At 42.4% G+C, this 17,053-nt stretch overlaps 2 protein-coding genes and 1 long non-coding RNA gene across 3 annotated transcripts in view; 1 reads left to right on the forward strand and 2 right to left on the reverse strand.

The window, feature by feature from the left end:
• The window catches only part of LOC135338601 (uncharacterized), a 74,688-nt gene extending 62,722 nt beyond the window's left edge, over positions 1-11,966 (forward strand). Inside the window, exons 3-4 of the long non-coding RNA XR_010395636.1 lie at positions 11,317-11,462; positions 11,588-11,966. This is a non-coding gene — a long non-coding RNA (uncharacterized LOC135338601). The remainder of the gene's footprint in view (positions 1-11,316; positions 11,463-11,587) is intronic.
• The window catches only part of LOC135338445 (uncharacterized), a 127,177-nt gene that overhangs the window by 86,709 nt on the left and 23,415 nt on the right, over positions 1-17,053 (reverse strand). The window lies entirely within an intron of this gene.
• Positions 2,329-4,861, reverse strand: LOC135338463 (uncharacterized). The gene has a single exon (XM_064534604.1). The coding sequence runs from the start codon at positions 4,716-4,718 to the stop codon at positions 2,349-2,351; it is 2,370 nt and encodes a 789-aa protein (XP_064390674.1). The 5' UTR covers positions 4,719-4,861; the 3' UTR covers positions 2,329-2,348.

The following is a 17,053-nucleotide window of genomic DNA, read 5'->3' on the forward strand; positions in this document are numbered from 1 at the left end:
AGTTGTGTTCAACTTTTTAATGCCCATCAACTTACACAAGTCCAGCATCAGATGAGAGAGCAAGTTTGTTCCACGATCAGACAATAAAGCCTCAGGAACTCCGAAAGTAGGGATTACCTCCTCAACAAGAAGTTTGGCCAGTGTAATTGCCTTCTGGTCTTTCACAGGGAAAACCAGAGGCCATTTCGTTAAGAAATCTTGAAATACGACCACGTGCTTGCTACCGGACCTGGTAAGTGGCAGATCCATAATATCCACCCCGAATATTTGAAATGGTCTTTGGACAGGTATAGGGTGTAAAGGTGGCTTGTTTACTCGTCCATGGCTGTTGACAATTAAACACTGTGGACATGATCTACAAAATTCAACCACATCGCTGTACATACGGGGCCACCACCAGTGACGGCACAAGGACTTGTATAATTTTCCTCCAGCAAAATGCCCGGCCATTGGACTACTGTGGTTCTCCGTCATTACTTGATCACACAAGTGTTTGGGTACAGCACATCTCTTCTGTCCACCATTCTAAGTATCAACAAAAAATAAAATATCGTCAATAACTGAAAAGTGTAAAGCCTGCGCTGCAATTCGGTGAGCTTTCTGCTCATCATTTGGCAATTTGTCATCAATTAAAAAATTAATCAGTAAAACAAGTTCTGAGTCTTTACGCTGCTCACGAGCAAAATCAGACTGAACAGACGTGTCAGTAGGTTGCAAAGTTTGGGAGACAGTTTTGGGGCTAGCTTGTAATAATTGGGGTATGGTTGCTTGTACCGAGGCTACCTGTACTTGCTCAAACTCGGCAACAGGGGGTGTGGGTCCAGTAGGATTCCGTGAGAGTGCATCAGCATTTGCATTCTCCTTACCAGCCCGGTACACAATGTTGATGGTCTTGATCCCACTGCCAAACACCTTCATCCACCATCTGGCATGCTTGCCAGATGGGTTGGGGGTCTCCAACACAGCTTTGACCGCAGAGTGGTCGCTGTACACCGTAACTTCATGTCCATAGAGGTTAACCTTGAAGTGGCTTACTGACCACACTACTGCTAGGGTTTCTAGTTCTGTTATCGAGTAGTTCCTCTCCTGTGGTGAGAGGGCTCTGCTAGCATATGCCACGGGGTGGTACTTTCCGTCAAGTTGTTCTTGAGAGAGAACCGTTCCCAGGCCTTTAATGCTAGCGTCTGTCTCAAGTCTAAAAGGTTTTTCAAAATTTGGGTAACATAAAATTGGCGCAGAAAGTAAAAGTTGTTTCAAAAAACAAAAAGCAGTTTCGCAGTTTTCCGACCACTCAAACAGTGCACCCTTTCGTGTCAGCGCGTGTAGCGGCTGTGCAGTTCGCGCAAAGCTCTTAACAAAGCGACGGTAGTAGGATGTGAGTCCCAAAAACTGGCGCACTTCGTGTACCGATTTAGGTCTTGGGAATTCCTTGACAGCAGACACGCGCTGTGGGTTTGGCTTAATCCCTTCTGGAGTGATCAAGTGTCCAAGGTACTTGACTGTCTGGCAAATAAAATGACACTTAGAAGGTTTAAGTTTCAGTCCAGCACTCTGCAACCGTTCTATGACCAACTGTAGATGGCGTACGTGGTCGTCAAAGGTTCGAGAGAAAACAAGAATGTCGTCCAAATACACAGAGACAAAAGGGACTCCATCGTCCGGGTTCAGCCCGCGGAGAACCTGCTGCATTAGCCTCTGAAAGACAGCTGGCGCATTCTTGAGGCCAAAGGGCATTACCATAAACTCATACAGCCCCTGATGGGTGATAAAAGCTGTCTTTTCCATGGAGTTTGGGTGTACCTGTACCTGCCAGTAACCGGAGGCAAGGTCCAGTGTGGAGAAGAATCTGGATTTCCCCAGCTGATCCAATAGGTCGTCGATTCGTGGTAAGGGAAACAAGTCAGATTTGGTGACTGAGTTGAGCTCCCTGTAATCAACACAGAACCTCAATGAACCGTCTTTCTTTTTGACTAGAACAATAGGGCTCGCCCAATCACTGGAGGATGGTCTAATTACACCAAGACTCTGCATTTTCTTCAATTGCTTCGCTATTTCTTGGCGCAACGCAAAGGGTGCTCGTCGCGGCGCTTGCTGTTTGGGACGCGCATTGCTCGTGTCTATTTCTAGCTTTACTAGTCCTGTCTTGCCTCTCTCTTCGTCATTGAGTGCAAAAGCTTCGTGGTACTGAAATAGTAGTCCGTTCAGCAGATCCCTCTCTTGCCAAGTCAAACTAGCTGCTTCTTCTTTGAAGAGCCTAGCTAGATCGCTCTTACGACGAGTATCCTCATCGTCAGTACTTACCACCCTGACGCTTGCTGATTGTTCTACCTCTAACTCATGGCTTGCCTCTACAAGCGTAGCGGTATAGTGGCAGATCCCATGCAAATTCCCTCACTCAGGCACTGCGTGAATCCAGTAGGGTTGGTCACTACCACCTGTGCCAATCCATCCATTCTACTGACCAGTGTTTCACAGAATCGCAGGCCAGCTCCAGTGAAATCTTGAGTAGGCTCTAGGAGTACTGGTCCGTCTAGTTGCTCTCCCCTCTCTACCGCCAGCTGCACTACTGAGCTAGATAACGGCAGCACACGTACGGCTCCCACTAGGCGTACCTTCACTACCTCCTGCTGCATCTCTTTGACAGGCTCTATTCCCAAACTAGGGTGGTAGGACACGATGCCAAGTTGGCGAAAAACCCACTCAGAAAGGAGGAGTTGTTCTGATGAGTCCATCTTCACATACACTGGTGTATGTATTGTCCTGTCTAAAAAGGTAATGTCTAACATGATCTTGCCATGGAGCTTAAATGGGCGTTGATCATACGTATGGGGTATCTTATCAGGGTTTTTAAGCTCCCGCTTTCGCAACCGGTTGACAGTAGCAACCTGCCTAAACAAATCTGCCCCAATGATATTAATATCGGCACCAGTGTCGATCACTCCCTTTGCTGGGACTTCCTGGACCTGTACTGGAACTGCTCGGAATTTGCTACCCCTGTCTTCCACTCTTATCTGCCCTACTTCTCCATCGTCCTCAGATGAGTACAAGTATTGTCTAGGATCCTCTGCTTCCTCTGTAATCATGGCATCGTTCTGCTCTGAGCGGACAAACTTGGTACCAGCAGGTTTGGTTGGTTGGAAATACCTCGACTCTGTCTTCCGTGCCTTACACTGCCTAGCTAAATGATCAGGGGAGTCACATAGATAACATCTCCGACTGATAGGTTGCTTTTGGGTAGATTGTTGAAAACCTCCCTGGGTCTTTGTTGATGAGGTACTGCGAGTACTACTGGTATAGAGTTGTCTACGCCTTAACTCGGCCACCCTCTTCTCCTCCTGTCTGGCAGCTAAACAAAGCTCTTGGTACAACTGGGCGCCAGACACAGCAGGACTCTTGACCACATCATACCGCAGCCCTCCATGCAGTTGACCATGTAACATTGTGTCTCTTGTCTCACACGTAAGGCTGTCACCCCCATAAGCCAGTTGAAACAGCCGCTCTATTCGCCTGATGTAATCAGCTACAGACTCTCCTTCGGCTTGTGAAGCATGCCTGAAGTCCGTTGCTGCTATCACTCTATTGTGGGGATCTATCCTACGACGTATGGCCTCCACTGCACTCTGGAAGGACACTTTCTGCTCCTTATCCAACAGGTTCCATTCCTGCAGGGCTTTACCTTGTAGGTGGCCAGCTAATTGCAGGAGAGACTCCTCCTCAGACCACCTATTCCATTCGGAAGCCCTCTTCAGTGTTGGCAACCAATCCTCGAACCGCACGTCTGGGTTCCCAGCAGAGAACGAATCCACAGGGGGGGCCTTCCCCCTCCTATCACCACTAACTGTATCCCCTATGAATCTGGCTGCTACCGGGCGGTCTGGTACTACAGCTACTGGCACTACTGTTACCGGGCGAGGGCTCGTGCGGGGCACTACATCTCTGGCTGCTACCGGGCGAGGGCTCGTCGTGACACGCTCCGCACTGTGCACAGTGGCGCTTGTCGCCTCTAGCTCAGCTATTCTAGTCCGAAGCGTAGCGATCTCATAATCTTTATTACAACATTCATCATGATACATAGTAATTTGCTCGCAGTTCATACGCCACATTCTCTTAACTTTGGTCTTTTGCTCTTCAAGCTGCTCCTTCACAGCAGCAGCCTCCTCCTCTGCAGACTCCCTCAGGTGTACCCTCTCCTCTGTCAGCTGTTCTATTGTCCTCTGAGCATCCCTCAACGAGTGATATGCTCCCTCTAGCTCCTCTGCTTGAGCTCTCCACCTCTCTTCCAGGCTAGTCTGCTCCTCCAAAAGTCTGGTCACGGTGGCCTCGGGGTCTGTTCGCTCCGTTGACGCCGCCCTCCTTCGCTCCGTTGAGGCCGCCCTCCTAGAGTCATCCTCCTCCGGCTCCAGCTCGGGCTCCTCTGCTTCGTCTGGTCTAGTTGTCGCCAAATCCACTTCAAGGAACACGCCGTCTGCATCACTGAGCCTGAGCATAGGTACTTGATCCTCCTCGCCAGAGTCCACAAAGGCTTGAACATTAGCTGGACGCCGGCCCATGTCTGTGAGTCTACCTTCCAGCATAAGCCTCAGGTCTGAACCACAGGCCGTCGCTGGCACTTCCAGAGCTGTGGCTACACGTCTCAGCCACTCCATCTTCATACTCCTGGACGCGAAAGGTATTGGCAGGCCTTGTGTTCCACGTGCCGCTTCACCTTCTTCAGCCATCGTTCAGGCTCGTTACAGATTCCAAAAGATACTGTTCTAGACCAGAGTCTAAAGCTTTTTGTTAACTTATGTCTCCTATTGTCCTGGATGTGAAGTGATTCAAGTCTCGGCCTGGACCTCCATTGTAACTTAGAATTCTTATATTTAACTCCACACGTGTAACACATCACGTGTTACACCCACACACACAGCACTACTAAGGTAATACAATTAAGTTAGTTTCTATAGTTAGTTTCTTCTAGTCAGTTACACATAGCTTGTAATGTTACGAGGTGTTACTACTCAACATCCAGGCAATCTAATTCTTCATTATAGTGATAGCTTCCAAGTAACTTGTAATGTCTTGCTCCAATAATTTCACTGTCAAGCTTTATTGGGGCACACAGACAGATTATCTCCATCGTGAATTCTTGTCGGATGGATAAATATTTAGTTTGGTCACAATAATTATAATTATAGCCGGACCAGTTATTATGTTATAGTTATACTATGGCACTGGAGAGTGTAAACGATGCTATCTTCTGTGAGAAGACAGACGTGGTATGTTGCTATTAGTTCATTGCTCTGAAGAGGTGTTGCTCTAAATTTCAGTTTTGTGCTTTCAAATCAAATGGAATTGACAGTATAAGCCTTGTCTATTGTCTCTCCAATAATGCAGTGGTATTACCGTGTGACTGTGTGGGAGGTCTTCATGCAGTAGTAGCAGGACCCCCTTACCCTGCATGGAGTGGACCCAATATCCCTAGTGGCTCTACTCAGAGTGGGCAAGAGATTGGAACTTTCCCAGAATAATTATTGTCTGCACTATAATTATACAGAGATGTATACGCTAATGCACATTAGCTAATTAGTATACACTTATAATATCATAAGTTAAAAATCTAACAGGCAATTCATCTCCAAAGTTGAGTTTGTGAAAAGTTGTACGTGTCCCCATCACGGCAACCCCATAATATTTTACATACATTAAACTAGTAGTTCACAAATACAACTACAGAGTCTCACTGATGACCAGCTGTTGGTGCAACGATTCTGAAGAGAGGCCATCCTTTTATGAGCTATAGCAGTCGAGTTGAAGAAAATTCTGAGCATGCACCATGCATGGTGGGCTACGTAGAACTGCACATGGAGCTAGTCACCATCACTGAGGATGAACATGTACAGTAAGCAACAAGATGCTCATAGAGCATTCACTCCGTCCGTCACCTTCATTGCAGAGCACCGCAATAACTTTTTGGACATTTATCATTATACAGAATGATCGTGGAATCGTGTGAACCTATAATTATAAAGTAACTATTAGCTAGATCAAACACTTTTTTTTTGTCGCTGTAGCTTAGCTAGCTTTTTGCATGGTGTTTTCTCCGGCCAATCGTAGCAACTTTGAGGTCTATAGGGAGCAAGCAAGCAAGGGTTCGCACAGTTAGTTTTTAAAAAATGAGCCTGTTAGACAATTACCATCAATCCATGATGGTTATTGTGTTTTAATGAGTAAGAAAGGGCGTGTAATGAGCAAGGAGCTGGGAGACACCAGATACTTATAGGTTATTATAATGCAAAATTAATGATGTGCTGTACCTAACTGCAAAGATTGAGACCCACCCCAAACTATAGAGTTGGAGCACAATCTTGTTTGTGAACTTTTTCAGTTCACATGCATGCATCATGCTCTTCCAACATTATACTCTTCCAACATGCAAGATAATGTATTAAATCCATGGTCCTGGTCTTTCAATGGAGACCACATGTATGACGGTATTTCTATTAGTGTACCCAAATTGCAATAGTTCATGCACGTCGTTTTTGGTATTGGAGCGGCTCATCCAACAATGCAACCTTATACTTCTTCATAATTATGTTTCTTGCATTTGTTTATGCACTTTCTTCTTCACAGGTATACGATCATACAGATCTATACAGTATAATTATAGTATAATTATAATAATTATTATATATAATTATAGGTGCATGGCATTGCCACCTTTGTAAAAAGAAAGTTGCTACGTACATGCAGCTGTAGTGAATTTGTATTTCGGATTTTCCACTATTGCAGTTTTTATGAAAACTCTTTGGAAAGTCAAGTATATAGATTCGACAGCGTGTTCAAAGCAGTACAAATTAAAACCAGAGAAAAAGTAAAGTTCACAGTTTTCTTGCGTGCAAATGATTATCATAATTATTATACACCATAATCTATATAATTATTCCCTCAATATTTTATACACGTACCATCTATTATACAGGTGGATTTTAGTCCCCGGCCGGTACACACGCACACATTTAAATTTTATATATAACCGTACTTCCTGATTTACAACACAGCAGTTGTGGAATAAAACTGATAATTATGCACTCCCCCCCCCCCCCCCCCACACACTCTCCTGTATAGCACCTTCTGATCAACCACTGCAATGGTTTCAAGCAATTATAAGCCATTATAGGATGAGATATAATTATATACCAGAACTGAGGAGAGTCAATCCATAATTATAATTATAGTATCATGCTGTACGTAAGCTCATTATGATCATGGATCGATTTCAGCTTATATTATAGATTTTTTTATTACTCAAAATTGTTTGCTATAAAAATTACATGATGCTAATTAGCTTTAAAACTGTGATAGTAAATCAGAATAATAGTTATTATTTGAGTACAAAAACTAGAAGGTGCATGTGAACATGATTAACCTGACCAACAGAGACTATACTAGTGTTGAGTGTCTATAATTATTGTGGAACTCTGTCGACAATGTACTGACACACCCTAACAGCCACGTCTCCTCTCTTGAGATCCAGTAAGATGATCAACAGAGCTCGGAACGTGGCAACAAGAGGGTTGGGGGCACGCCACAGCTTCAAAGCTTTCGCCATTGCAGTTTGAATGTCTCGTTTGACAGCTAGATCATGAAGGTGAGTTTGTTGGCCGGGAGTCAAGCGTAACTGGTCGAGATAGTTCTCTAGATTATCGAAGCAGCCGGCTAGGATATAAATGTCGTGTTCTATGACCTCAGTGTCCAGCTGTGTGTCACTGACTCCAGTCCTCCTCTTTAGAGCAGCCAGTGTTAGACCACTCACCACTGATTCACCTGGTATATGGGTGGAAAAAACAAAGGTAAAATTATAACGCTAACAATGCATGTAAATTCGAAGTATTATTATTTTAATCAACTCAAGGACATGCATGACAATACAAACAATGCGACTAGCTATGACGAGTAATTAATACATACATGCACAAGTAATACACATTAATTAGTACAGCACGTGCACTTAATTGTGTGATTATTATGATCAGCTGTTGCTGTATAATTATGAGCAGTATACCTTCAGTGTGTGTGGTTTGAGTGACTGCTTCTCTGACTTTAGTCCCCTCACTCACTGACCAGTCCTCAATGGTTGAAGCTGCTCCAGCCACCACAGAGAGAGAGGCTGGGCGTATAATTATATAGAGAGTGTACATTTTCATACATAATTATAGTGAACATATATTTATTATTGTGCAAGGATAATTATACAAGCACTTTAATTAGCGTCACTCCACAAACCAAGTACATGGACGTATTTGGAGGTGTTTAAATTACTCAATTTGGACTTCAGATTAAACATCCTATATACATGCACCAAGTAAAATTGTTCCAACATACATTCAGAAGTATACCTGTGCTTGGACAGTTTGGTGTTGGTGTGGTGGATGGTAGTAGATCATCACTAGTCTCCTTAGCAGCAACACCAGCCAGTTCCTATAATTATAGAGACCAAAATTAATAATTAGCAAATCAAAACACTATATACATGAAGGCGTGTAATAATTCAATACCTCATGCAGCAAGAAAAGATTAATTGCGATGCACACATCAACGTAACCAAGCAATCATTTCAACTCACGAGAGGGTTTCGTCCAACAAACACACTAAGTGGATCCAAAATTCTTCTCAGTGCTTCACCACTGGAATCTCCGGTGCTTTTCCAGACTTTTAGAACATCATTGAGATTATTGAACTCCTGAAATGCAGCGCTGGCATTCTCAGTAATAGCTGTGCGTACGATATCAGCCAGTCGAGGATTCTTGTTCCAACAAGTTGCAAGGGCCGAGATGAATCGATCAGACAATTCCTTGTGTGCTGGATTGAACAGAAGCTGTAGAATATTCTCACCGAGATCAGCGTACACTTCAGCTTGGAGCAGATCACTCAATCGCAAGTTCTTTGCTGTTTTAGTTGATACGACAAACATTTTTTGGTTGCTTACGCTTTTAGCGAGGGACTTGAGATCAAAGACGTGTGTATCTTCCAGAGGGTATGTCACACTGTGAGGAGGAAGGAGGGCCTCCTCAGTGACTACAGTAGAGCATAACTCAGTGGAGGTGTCAACAACTTTCTTCATCACAGTAGAGCGCAGCTTGAAGAGATCCAGTGAAAGATGGTGAGCTTGAATCAAAACGACAACTTTTTTCTTGTCAACGACCTCCACCAAAACTTTGATACCGTCATCAGTGCTCCAGCAAACACCAGTCTTCCAGACCGAGCAGTGATGTTGTAGGGAGGGGATATGAGCTTTGATCACCGGAGCATGACCAAGCGAGAGGGATAATCGAAGCAGAAGAACATGTAGAAATCGAGCGTCTAGAAACTGGTCCTTGTGAGAGCATGACATCACCCAGCCAAAATGATAAGCAAGGTCGTCTCGATGCTTGAAAATCGTTTTATCAACTTCTAACTCGATGAGGGCGGGACAGAAGAGATATTTCTCGTCAGGTGTTACAGATTCTCCATCACCTCTTCGGTGCTGATTGATAAGACGGAGGACTTCCGGGTCTTCAATGGGCACAGCAAACTCAAGATAAACCAAAAATCCAGTGAGCATGTCAGTATCCAAGTTAGGGAATTGAGCAGCCAGCTTGGAGCAAGGTACAACACCAGTACTAGTGCTTGTGGAGAGTTGACAGTGCTGATCAAAATCTTTTGGAGCAAATATGGAGCCATTAATGTTACCTAGGAGCTCTTGTTTCTTGATGACAATGAAGCTCTTCTCTGGTGAGCTGGTGTTGTGTAGGAAGAGGATGTGACCTTTGTCATTGAGCTGAACACAGATTTCAACCAGAAGAGGAACGGTTGTCGGAATGAATGGTAGAACTTCTCTGTGGTTCTTGGAGAGAGCTTGACTGGATTCCTCTTTTATTCGTTGCTGAACTTGCTCCAGTGATAACGCAATCTCATCCTTACCAACAAGGTAAATCAGAAACATGTGTGCATTTAAAGAAACAGCCAACGTTGATCGAATGCTGGCGCAAGCAGGGCCGACAGTGGCTCGCAGTATCTTCATGCCACTAGAGTTGGAGTAGCGATTATCCATGGGAATGAACTTCAGCAGATCCAGGGTCGGATATCTCGAAACAGCTTCCAAAACAATCTCTTCTTTCTTTGAAATCTTCCGTTCGTCAGTTAAGCAATCAGCATGGCTACCTACCACAATGAGTGGTGCTTTCCCCTCCATACTGGCACACTGATTGGCAATGATGCCCAACCAATAGGAGACAGAGTGAGTGGTAAAGGTGTCATCTTTATGGAGCCCTAGGACTAGGACAATAATGGGTTGACACGCATCAACTGCTGACTTGATAATGGCAGCGTGACTGCTGTAGTAGACCTCTTGACCAGCAAAGTCGCACACCAACACATCTCCAAAGACACGGCTCTTGAATAATTGAGGGATGATTCCGGCTGTTTTCTCGCTGACTCCATCGACTTCTTTAGGAGAGATGAAGATGTTGACTAGAGATGTGAGTGCAGTTGGCTCGTGTTCCATTGCTTCAATGAGAGTGCTCTTTCCTTCCCCACTGTGGCCGATAACAAGCATCTTCACTGGGTTTTTCAGGGGATCCTTTGAAAACACTTTACCAAGAGCTTTGCGATGATAGGCATAAGCATCTTCGGCAGTAGCCCCGTGTTGCAACAAGAGTTGAATGATTTCCTTGTTCCGTGCAAGAGAGAGTGGCTTCACCTGGCCAGCTATGTGTGTGTGTTTGAGGAGGTAGCAAACTATTATTATCATTGTATTAATTTTCCATTTATATTACTGAAGGACATGTTGAAACTGCTGACGTTAGTATACTACTGCATGCATGCTTGTAAATTCATGAAGCGATAATACATTACAATGTCATAATAATTATAGCGGGATATTAATTTTGTGCAGTTAATTTTGCTGTTAATTTTGGCTCGAGAGCCCTCAGAATAAATGTTTGTGGGTTGCTATATTCGTGTTTCAATTTCAGGAAACCACACCCACCAAGAGCTCTTTGAGTGTGAAATACCAGTGCATGAATGCGTGGGAGTATCACAGTTTTAACCCTTTCCCGGCTTTGGACGACATATGTCGTCCAGCGGACCGAGATTTTTCAAAAATTTGCTGTGCAGGCTGTGTTGGAGCTATGCACACACTGTAGGTGCCAGCACATGCGCATTGAGCTGCTCTTTCACGTGGTATTTTCAACATCTTGCTTTGAGGTACGCTTTGTGCAGTACCGTCGAAAGAAAAGTGACCGTTTGATGATGACTTCAAGATCTTTGTAGTACAACCTCAGTGGGGCTCTAGAGCTGCTAGACAGTGAGAATATCGATGCTTATGACCTTGTAGAGTGAGAGGACAGTGACTGGGATCGTAGCTAGGTAGGAAGCTACCTCAAGCTAAAAAATAAAGAGCCTGAGGAGCCTGAAGGAGCTGGACCAAGTTTCTGGATCTGGTAAGTCTAGAGTAGCATTTGTACAACCTACTGTATTCTGATAGCTTCAGTATAGGTTTGCTTAGGCTAGTTAGTACAGCAGTGGATATCATGAGCCACCATTGAACTTGTAAACGTATGTGTAGGTGAAGAACGTTTCCCGGGAAAAGGGCGTCTGCTGATACGACCTCGCAGAGAAGTTTCGGCAGATCCTGATCGAACTATGTCACCGTGAGAACATTGAAAACACTTACTTAGTGTCTATAGTCACTTTGTGCCTTCGTATAATAATATTATTGTTTGTGTACATAATTGTGAATGTTTGTAAACAATCGCTAATTAGTTGGGGGTGGTCAGTTGCTAGGTAACGATGATGATGTCATGGTACCCCCGGGGTCTGGGCTACCTGTAGGAAATAGTTACGAGTGATTTCAATGTACGGTTCATAAGATATGGATTTTTAAAGAAAAACATGTATTTATTCTGTATTATTTTGTTTTAATTAAAGCCGGGAAAGGGTTAATTTTCATGTTAACGGCTCTGCCTTTGAAGAATGCGAAATGTTGGAACTCACGAATATTTCCCACTATACGGTACGTATACAATGGAAATCTGACTGTGACTATATACGTTTTATACATGCACAAACTGTTCATTTGGGACATGGGTGCCTGGCCGTTATAATTATAGCTTTATTGGGAGGTGGTTTTTAACAGAGGTTCCATTGTATTATACATGTGCCATGCAAGAATGGACTGAAATTAGCAAGTTAATGTAACTAAAATGTTTGCGAGCATCACTAATACTGGTAGGGTTTCGTAGAGAGGGAGGGCGTCTTGGGACTCTCCCCCCTAGAAATATAATGATGTTATAACAAAATATATTTTAACCCTTTAACCGCCACGGGCCACGATCGCAATAGTGACTTTTTTTTGCGAAATTCTAATTCTGTGATACTTAGGAAGTAGCTCGAACTACGCACATCCCTGTATACAAGAAGAGCTGTAGAATCACGTGCAATTTAGTCTAGAAATTTCCAAGCCACGTTGCTATGTTAAAATTTCATTAGCATCTTATCGCACGAAGTTTATAGCTATGGCTAGGTTGTTTACTTGTGCTGATGTGCTTGAACAGCTTGAGGACAGCAATGGCGATGTCTCCTCTGGTGATGACAGTGCCTATGAAGGAGAGGGGATAGTAGGATACCTCCCAAAGGCTACCAGCTTTATGCCAGACGCTGATGAACTGTCTGGGACTGAGGACATGCATGACATGGACCTAGACGCTAGCGCTATGGACCAGGACGGTGAAAGACCAGGAGAGGGCTCACTGTGTGACTCTGGCAAGTAGTATAGTATAGCTAGAGTATCAGTAGTGAGTATATTATAGCTAAAATAGAATTAGCAGTAATGAACAGTCTTTATTTGAGCTTGTAAATTTCATAGATCGTTCACCGATATAGTAATACATGTACGTATTGTACTTCAAATTGATATATCTTAGCACTGTTACATTCATATGATGTGAAAATCAAGCTTAGTCAAGCCTTTATACCGTATGATAGGCTGATCGATAAAAAAAAATTTTTGGATTTTATCTCACCGCTGGCCGAGCATTTAAAATGATAAAAACGGGTGAGCGTAATAACCGTAGTTGTTATGGCAACACATGTTGCACCATTAATTTTTATTCCTTGTTGTATGGGCATTCTATTGGTATATGGTTGCTAGGCATTTTATTGCTCTGGAAACCCGATAGAGAATTTACAGACATTTCACTTCACTGTTAATTAAGAATCCGACGGTTAAAGGGTTAAAAGAAGTATTATAGCACAAGTATAAGTTGTACAACATAATTATAGGATTAATAGTTGTATAATTATTGTGCTATAATTATTATAACGTTTTCAATTATAACATTATTTTTTGACCTGCTCTCGGGAAAGGCAACATCAAAATACTGACTGGACAAAATGGCCTTTTCTCCATATAAAATTTAATTATTATAATTATTATGATATGATCCTATGGATATACTGAAGATTATCACGTGTCTGTGCCAGTAACCAGGAGAGCTTGCAGAAGGCTACTAAAAGATTTTCAAAAAAAACAAAAAAAAAGACAAAAAAAACGTTAATTGACAACCAGCAATCCGTTTTGAAAATGGCTGAAGGATAAACAGCATGCATGTGCTTGCTTTCTATATCATGCTCCAGTGTGCTCCAGTGTATCAGAAGAGGAAACATGCGCCACTATAATTATAGCAGAAGAAGAGTGTGACAACCGTTTGAAGCAACTATAGAGCTTAGACAGGCAGTACAATTATATAGCTATACCTGATAAAAAATTGCACTATTTTCAAATTTCATCGTGTTTCGTCTGACTGACTATTACTTAGTATAACTATCTCCACTAAATCCATGCAGTAATACAGTTACAGGCATGCAGTGATTATGCAGTGATTGTTCCCACTCTTTTAAAACAAATTACAACCATTAAGGCAATTAAAAATCGGATTAGTTCAGGATACAGCTTCTAGTCGACTATACAACTTGGACAATGGGCGTTTTTCTCAGAATTGCGTTCACTTTCACGAGGGAGATGACCTCTAAGGCTCCACTTTTCTTATTATCTACGCAATTCCCCCATCATGCATCATTTACTAATACTGGCAGGGTTTCGTAGAGAGGAAGGGCGTCCTGGGACCCTCCTCCCTAGAAATATAATGATGTCATAACAAATTGTATGTAATTAAAAGAAGTATTATAGTACATGTATAAGTTGTACAACATAGGATTAATAGTTGTATACTGCGCTATTGTATTATTAAACCTGCTCTCTCTCTGCAGGGAAAGGCAACATAAAATTACTGACTGGACAAAATTAATAATGGCTTATTAATTTTATCTGTTATTATGACATTATCCATAGATATTATAATACTGAAGATTATCACGAGTCTGTGCCAGGATAGATAGAGTAGAAGAGGGATTGGAAACGGAAGTACCCTTGAAGTACCATCCGTGTATCTCCGCGGTTTTAATCGAGGCTTACTTTTTAACACGAGGGCTAAACATGAATAATTCATGAGAATTGTTTTGCTCTCTGTAAGAAGTCCACGAGCAGTTCTGCTGCTAAACATCAACTTTCTCTAATACTTGAGGCCATTTGGATTTGGGACACAGGACACTATTTAGTACAAAGCCTTAGCTATATCAAAGGTACTATAGGAACACAAGCATGAAAAAGCGCTGTGTATACCTCTAGCTACTTCACGACAATCGAGATTATAATTATTTTCTTTGTTTCTAATTGATACCTACTATCAGGGGGCATGTGATTCAGTAATGGGGGTAGCTCTGAGATGTATGCATTGGACACAATAAGTTTCCCGGGATTTTGCGGGAGTTATGAGGAGATACACGGATGGTCCCAGAGCCACTACGTATGACTTATTGTAAAACATCACGTGAATCACTTCCGTTTCCAATCCCTTTTCTACTCTATCTATAATTATGGTGCCAGTAAATGCACGACTGCCTGCAAAGCACGAGTGACAGTTATACTAGGCACACGGACGAGTGATATAGTCATCAGTATCCATGGTATAAAGGTTATAGCAATCAAAATGCAGGATGAATCTGTACACGCGACATGCGATTGTTTTGTCAACCAGAAGCAACAAAATTTACTTTCTCCCTGAAATAGATGTACAGTTCTATTTAACAACTATAGCTATGTGTAGAGAATAACCAGTTTGGGGTAACGATCAGTTTGACCCAAAAGCGTGGAGCTTGTAGTATTGAAGATGTTAAACAGTAGAATAATAACAGCAATAAGGTACTGTGATGGCAACTGGTGCAACAACAATACATGGTGACTTAAATACAAAACATAATTATATAGTTATGCTGGAATGGTCTAGAATATCAGTTCTCCAGTGGTTACATCATGGCAGGAGACAGCTTCAGGAGCCATGAAACCTATGTTCCTATACATTGCACACAAAAATAATTATACAGAACAACACCTACAGTTCATTACTTAAGTCATCATGTTTTGTTGTAGTCTCATGAATCAGCCGCCGTTCTTTTGGAACCACTGTCTGAGCACTCTTGTCATCGTTTTATGTGCCAAGACGAAATTCCGTCTTGACCAATCAAATTGCAGAAGTCCAGTCAGGTGATGAACTTGGAGGCAGCAAAGAACTGCACTTTGCTCAACGCATTTGGATAATCATTACGCATGCATTACGCATGGTAAACACTTCATACATAGAAGCTGCTACGAAGCATAAGCAAGGCAAGCAAGGGTCCTTGGGCACAGATTTAGCACCACAGCAAAACACAAGTAGAGAGAGATGCCTTCGCTTGGCGATTTGTATAACAATTAGGAAATATGTGTGGGCGTAAGATCACGATTACATTCCATTGGTTTTGTGAGCAATCAACATTCCATTTTGAAATGACTTCATGACAAGAGTGCTCAGACGGTGGTTCCAAAAGAACGGCGGCTGATTCATGAGACTAGTTTTGTTGTTGCACCAGTTGTATATAATAGTACCTCCATAAGGCTCCACTTGTCTTATATCTACGCAATTCCACCATCTTTAAAATGAATGCCCAGCAATGTCACATGGCACGTGCGTGGCTGTGATACAGTGCAAGGGTATAATTATAATTATAACCTTCAACTCTCCATTATATCACCTCAGGTAATGTATGCTATATAATTATAATATTATGCTAGATGTATGCACTGGCTAGATCGACCATACTAGACACTGGGTTAGGCCTCCATAATTATATACTCTTGCAACACCAGGGCTTCATAGAGGGGGGGGGAACGAGCGCCCCCCCTGGCAATTGTATTGAAAATATGGGCCATAACGCACTGTGTTACGGCCTGTTACACACCAATTAACCAAACAAAGAGTGTTTTATAACAACAATAATGAGTTCTTTACGAAGCTACTTTAATTAAACTGCTAATCTTCTATGATAATTATATATACTCTTTCTGTTCCATACGTCCACACAATTTCTTCTTCAAAGTCACTATTTCTGTATAAGTACAGAGGGCGATTCAATAAAGAGCGACCTTCATTAAGTGAGAAAGGCTTGTGTCGCTCAGGCTATGGCTTTTATCTATAGTGCATGCCATTCAACCTAGGCAATTAGATTTCTGCATTTTTTATGACATTCCTTAATAACTCTTAAGAATGAATTAAGATGCGATGTACGACAGTCTCTAAACACAACAATTTCGCAGATCCCCCAAGATACGGATATTCGCCGAGCCTCCCATTTTTCTGAAATGTTGATTTTCTCCCCCCTGTCAATTTTTTTCTGTATGAAGGCCTGAACACTGTTCTTCAAAGTACATCTATACACATGCAGTAAACATGGCTGTCATTTTATTATGATTATAATGGGTGTTTATTCCAGTCCTGTCTTCTCTTCTCTGCTTCTTGACATTCCTCTTAGGCATTTTTTCACATTTTCGAAACGTATAATACTTCTGTACTGAAGAAAGAAAGGGAATCGAACTAAATAACTAATTTGCACTGTGAAACATTGTGAACGTATGATTGGCAGGAAAAGCATGAAAAGT

Source organism: Halichondria panicea, chromosome 7, assembly GCF_963675165.1.
Source record: "Halichondria panicea chromosome 7, odHalPani1.1, whole genome shotgun sequence".
Taxonomy (NCBI): domain Eukaryota; kingdom Metazoa; phylum Porifera; class Demospongiae; order Suberitida; family Halichondriidae; genus Halichondria; species Halichondria panicea.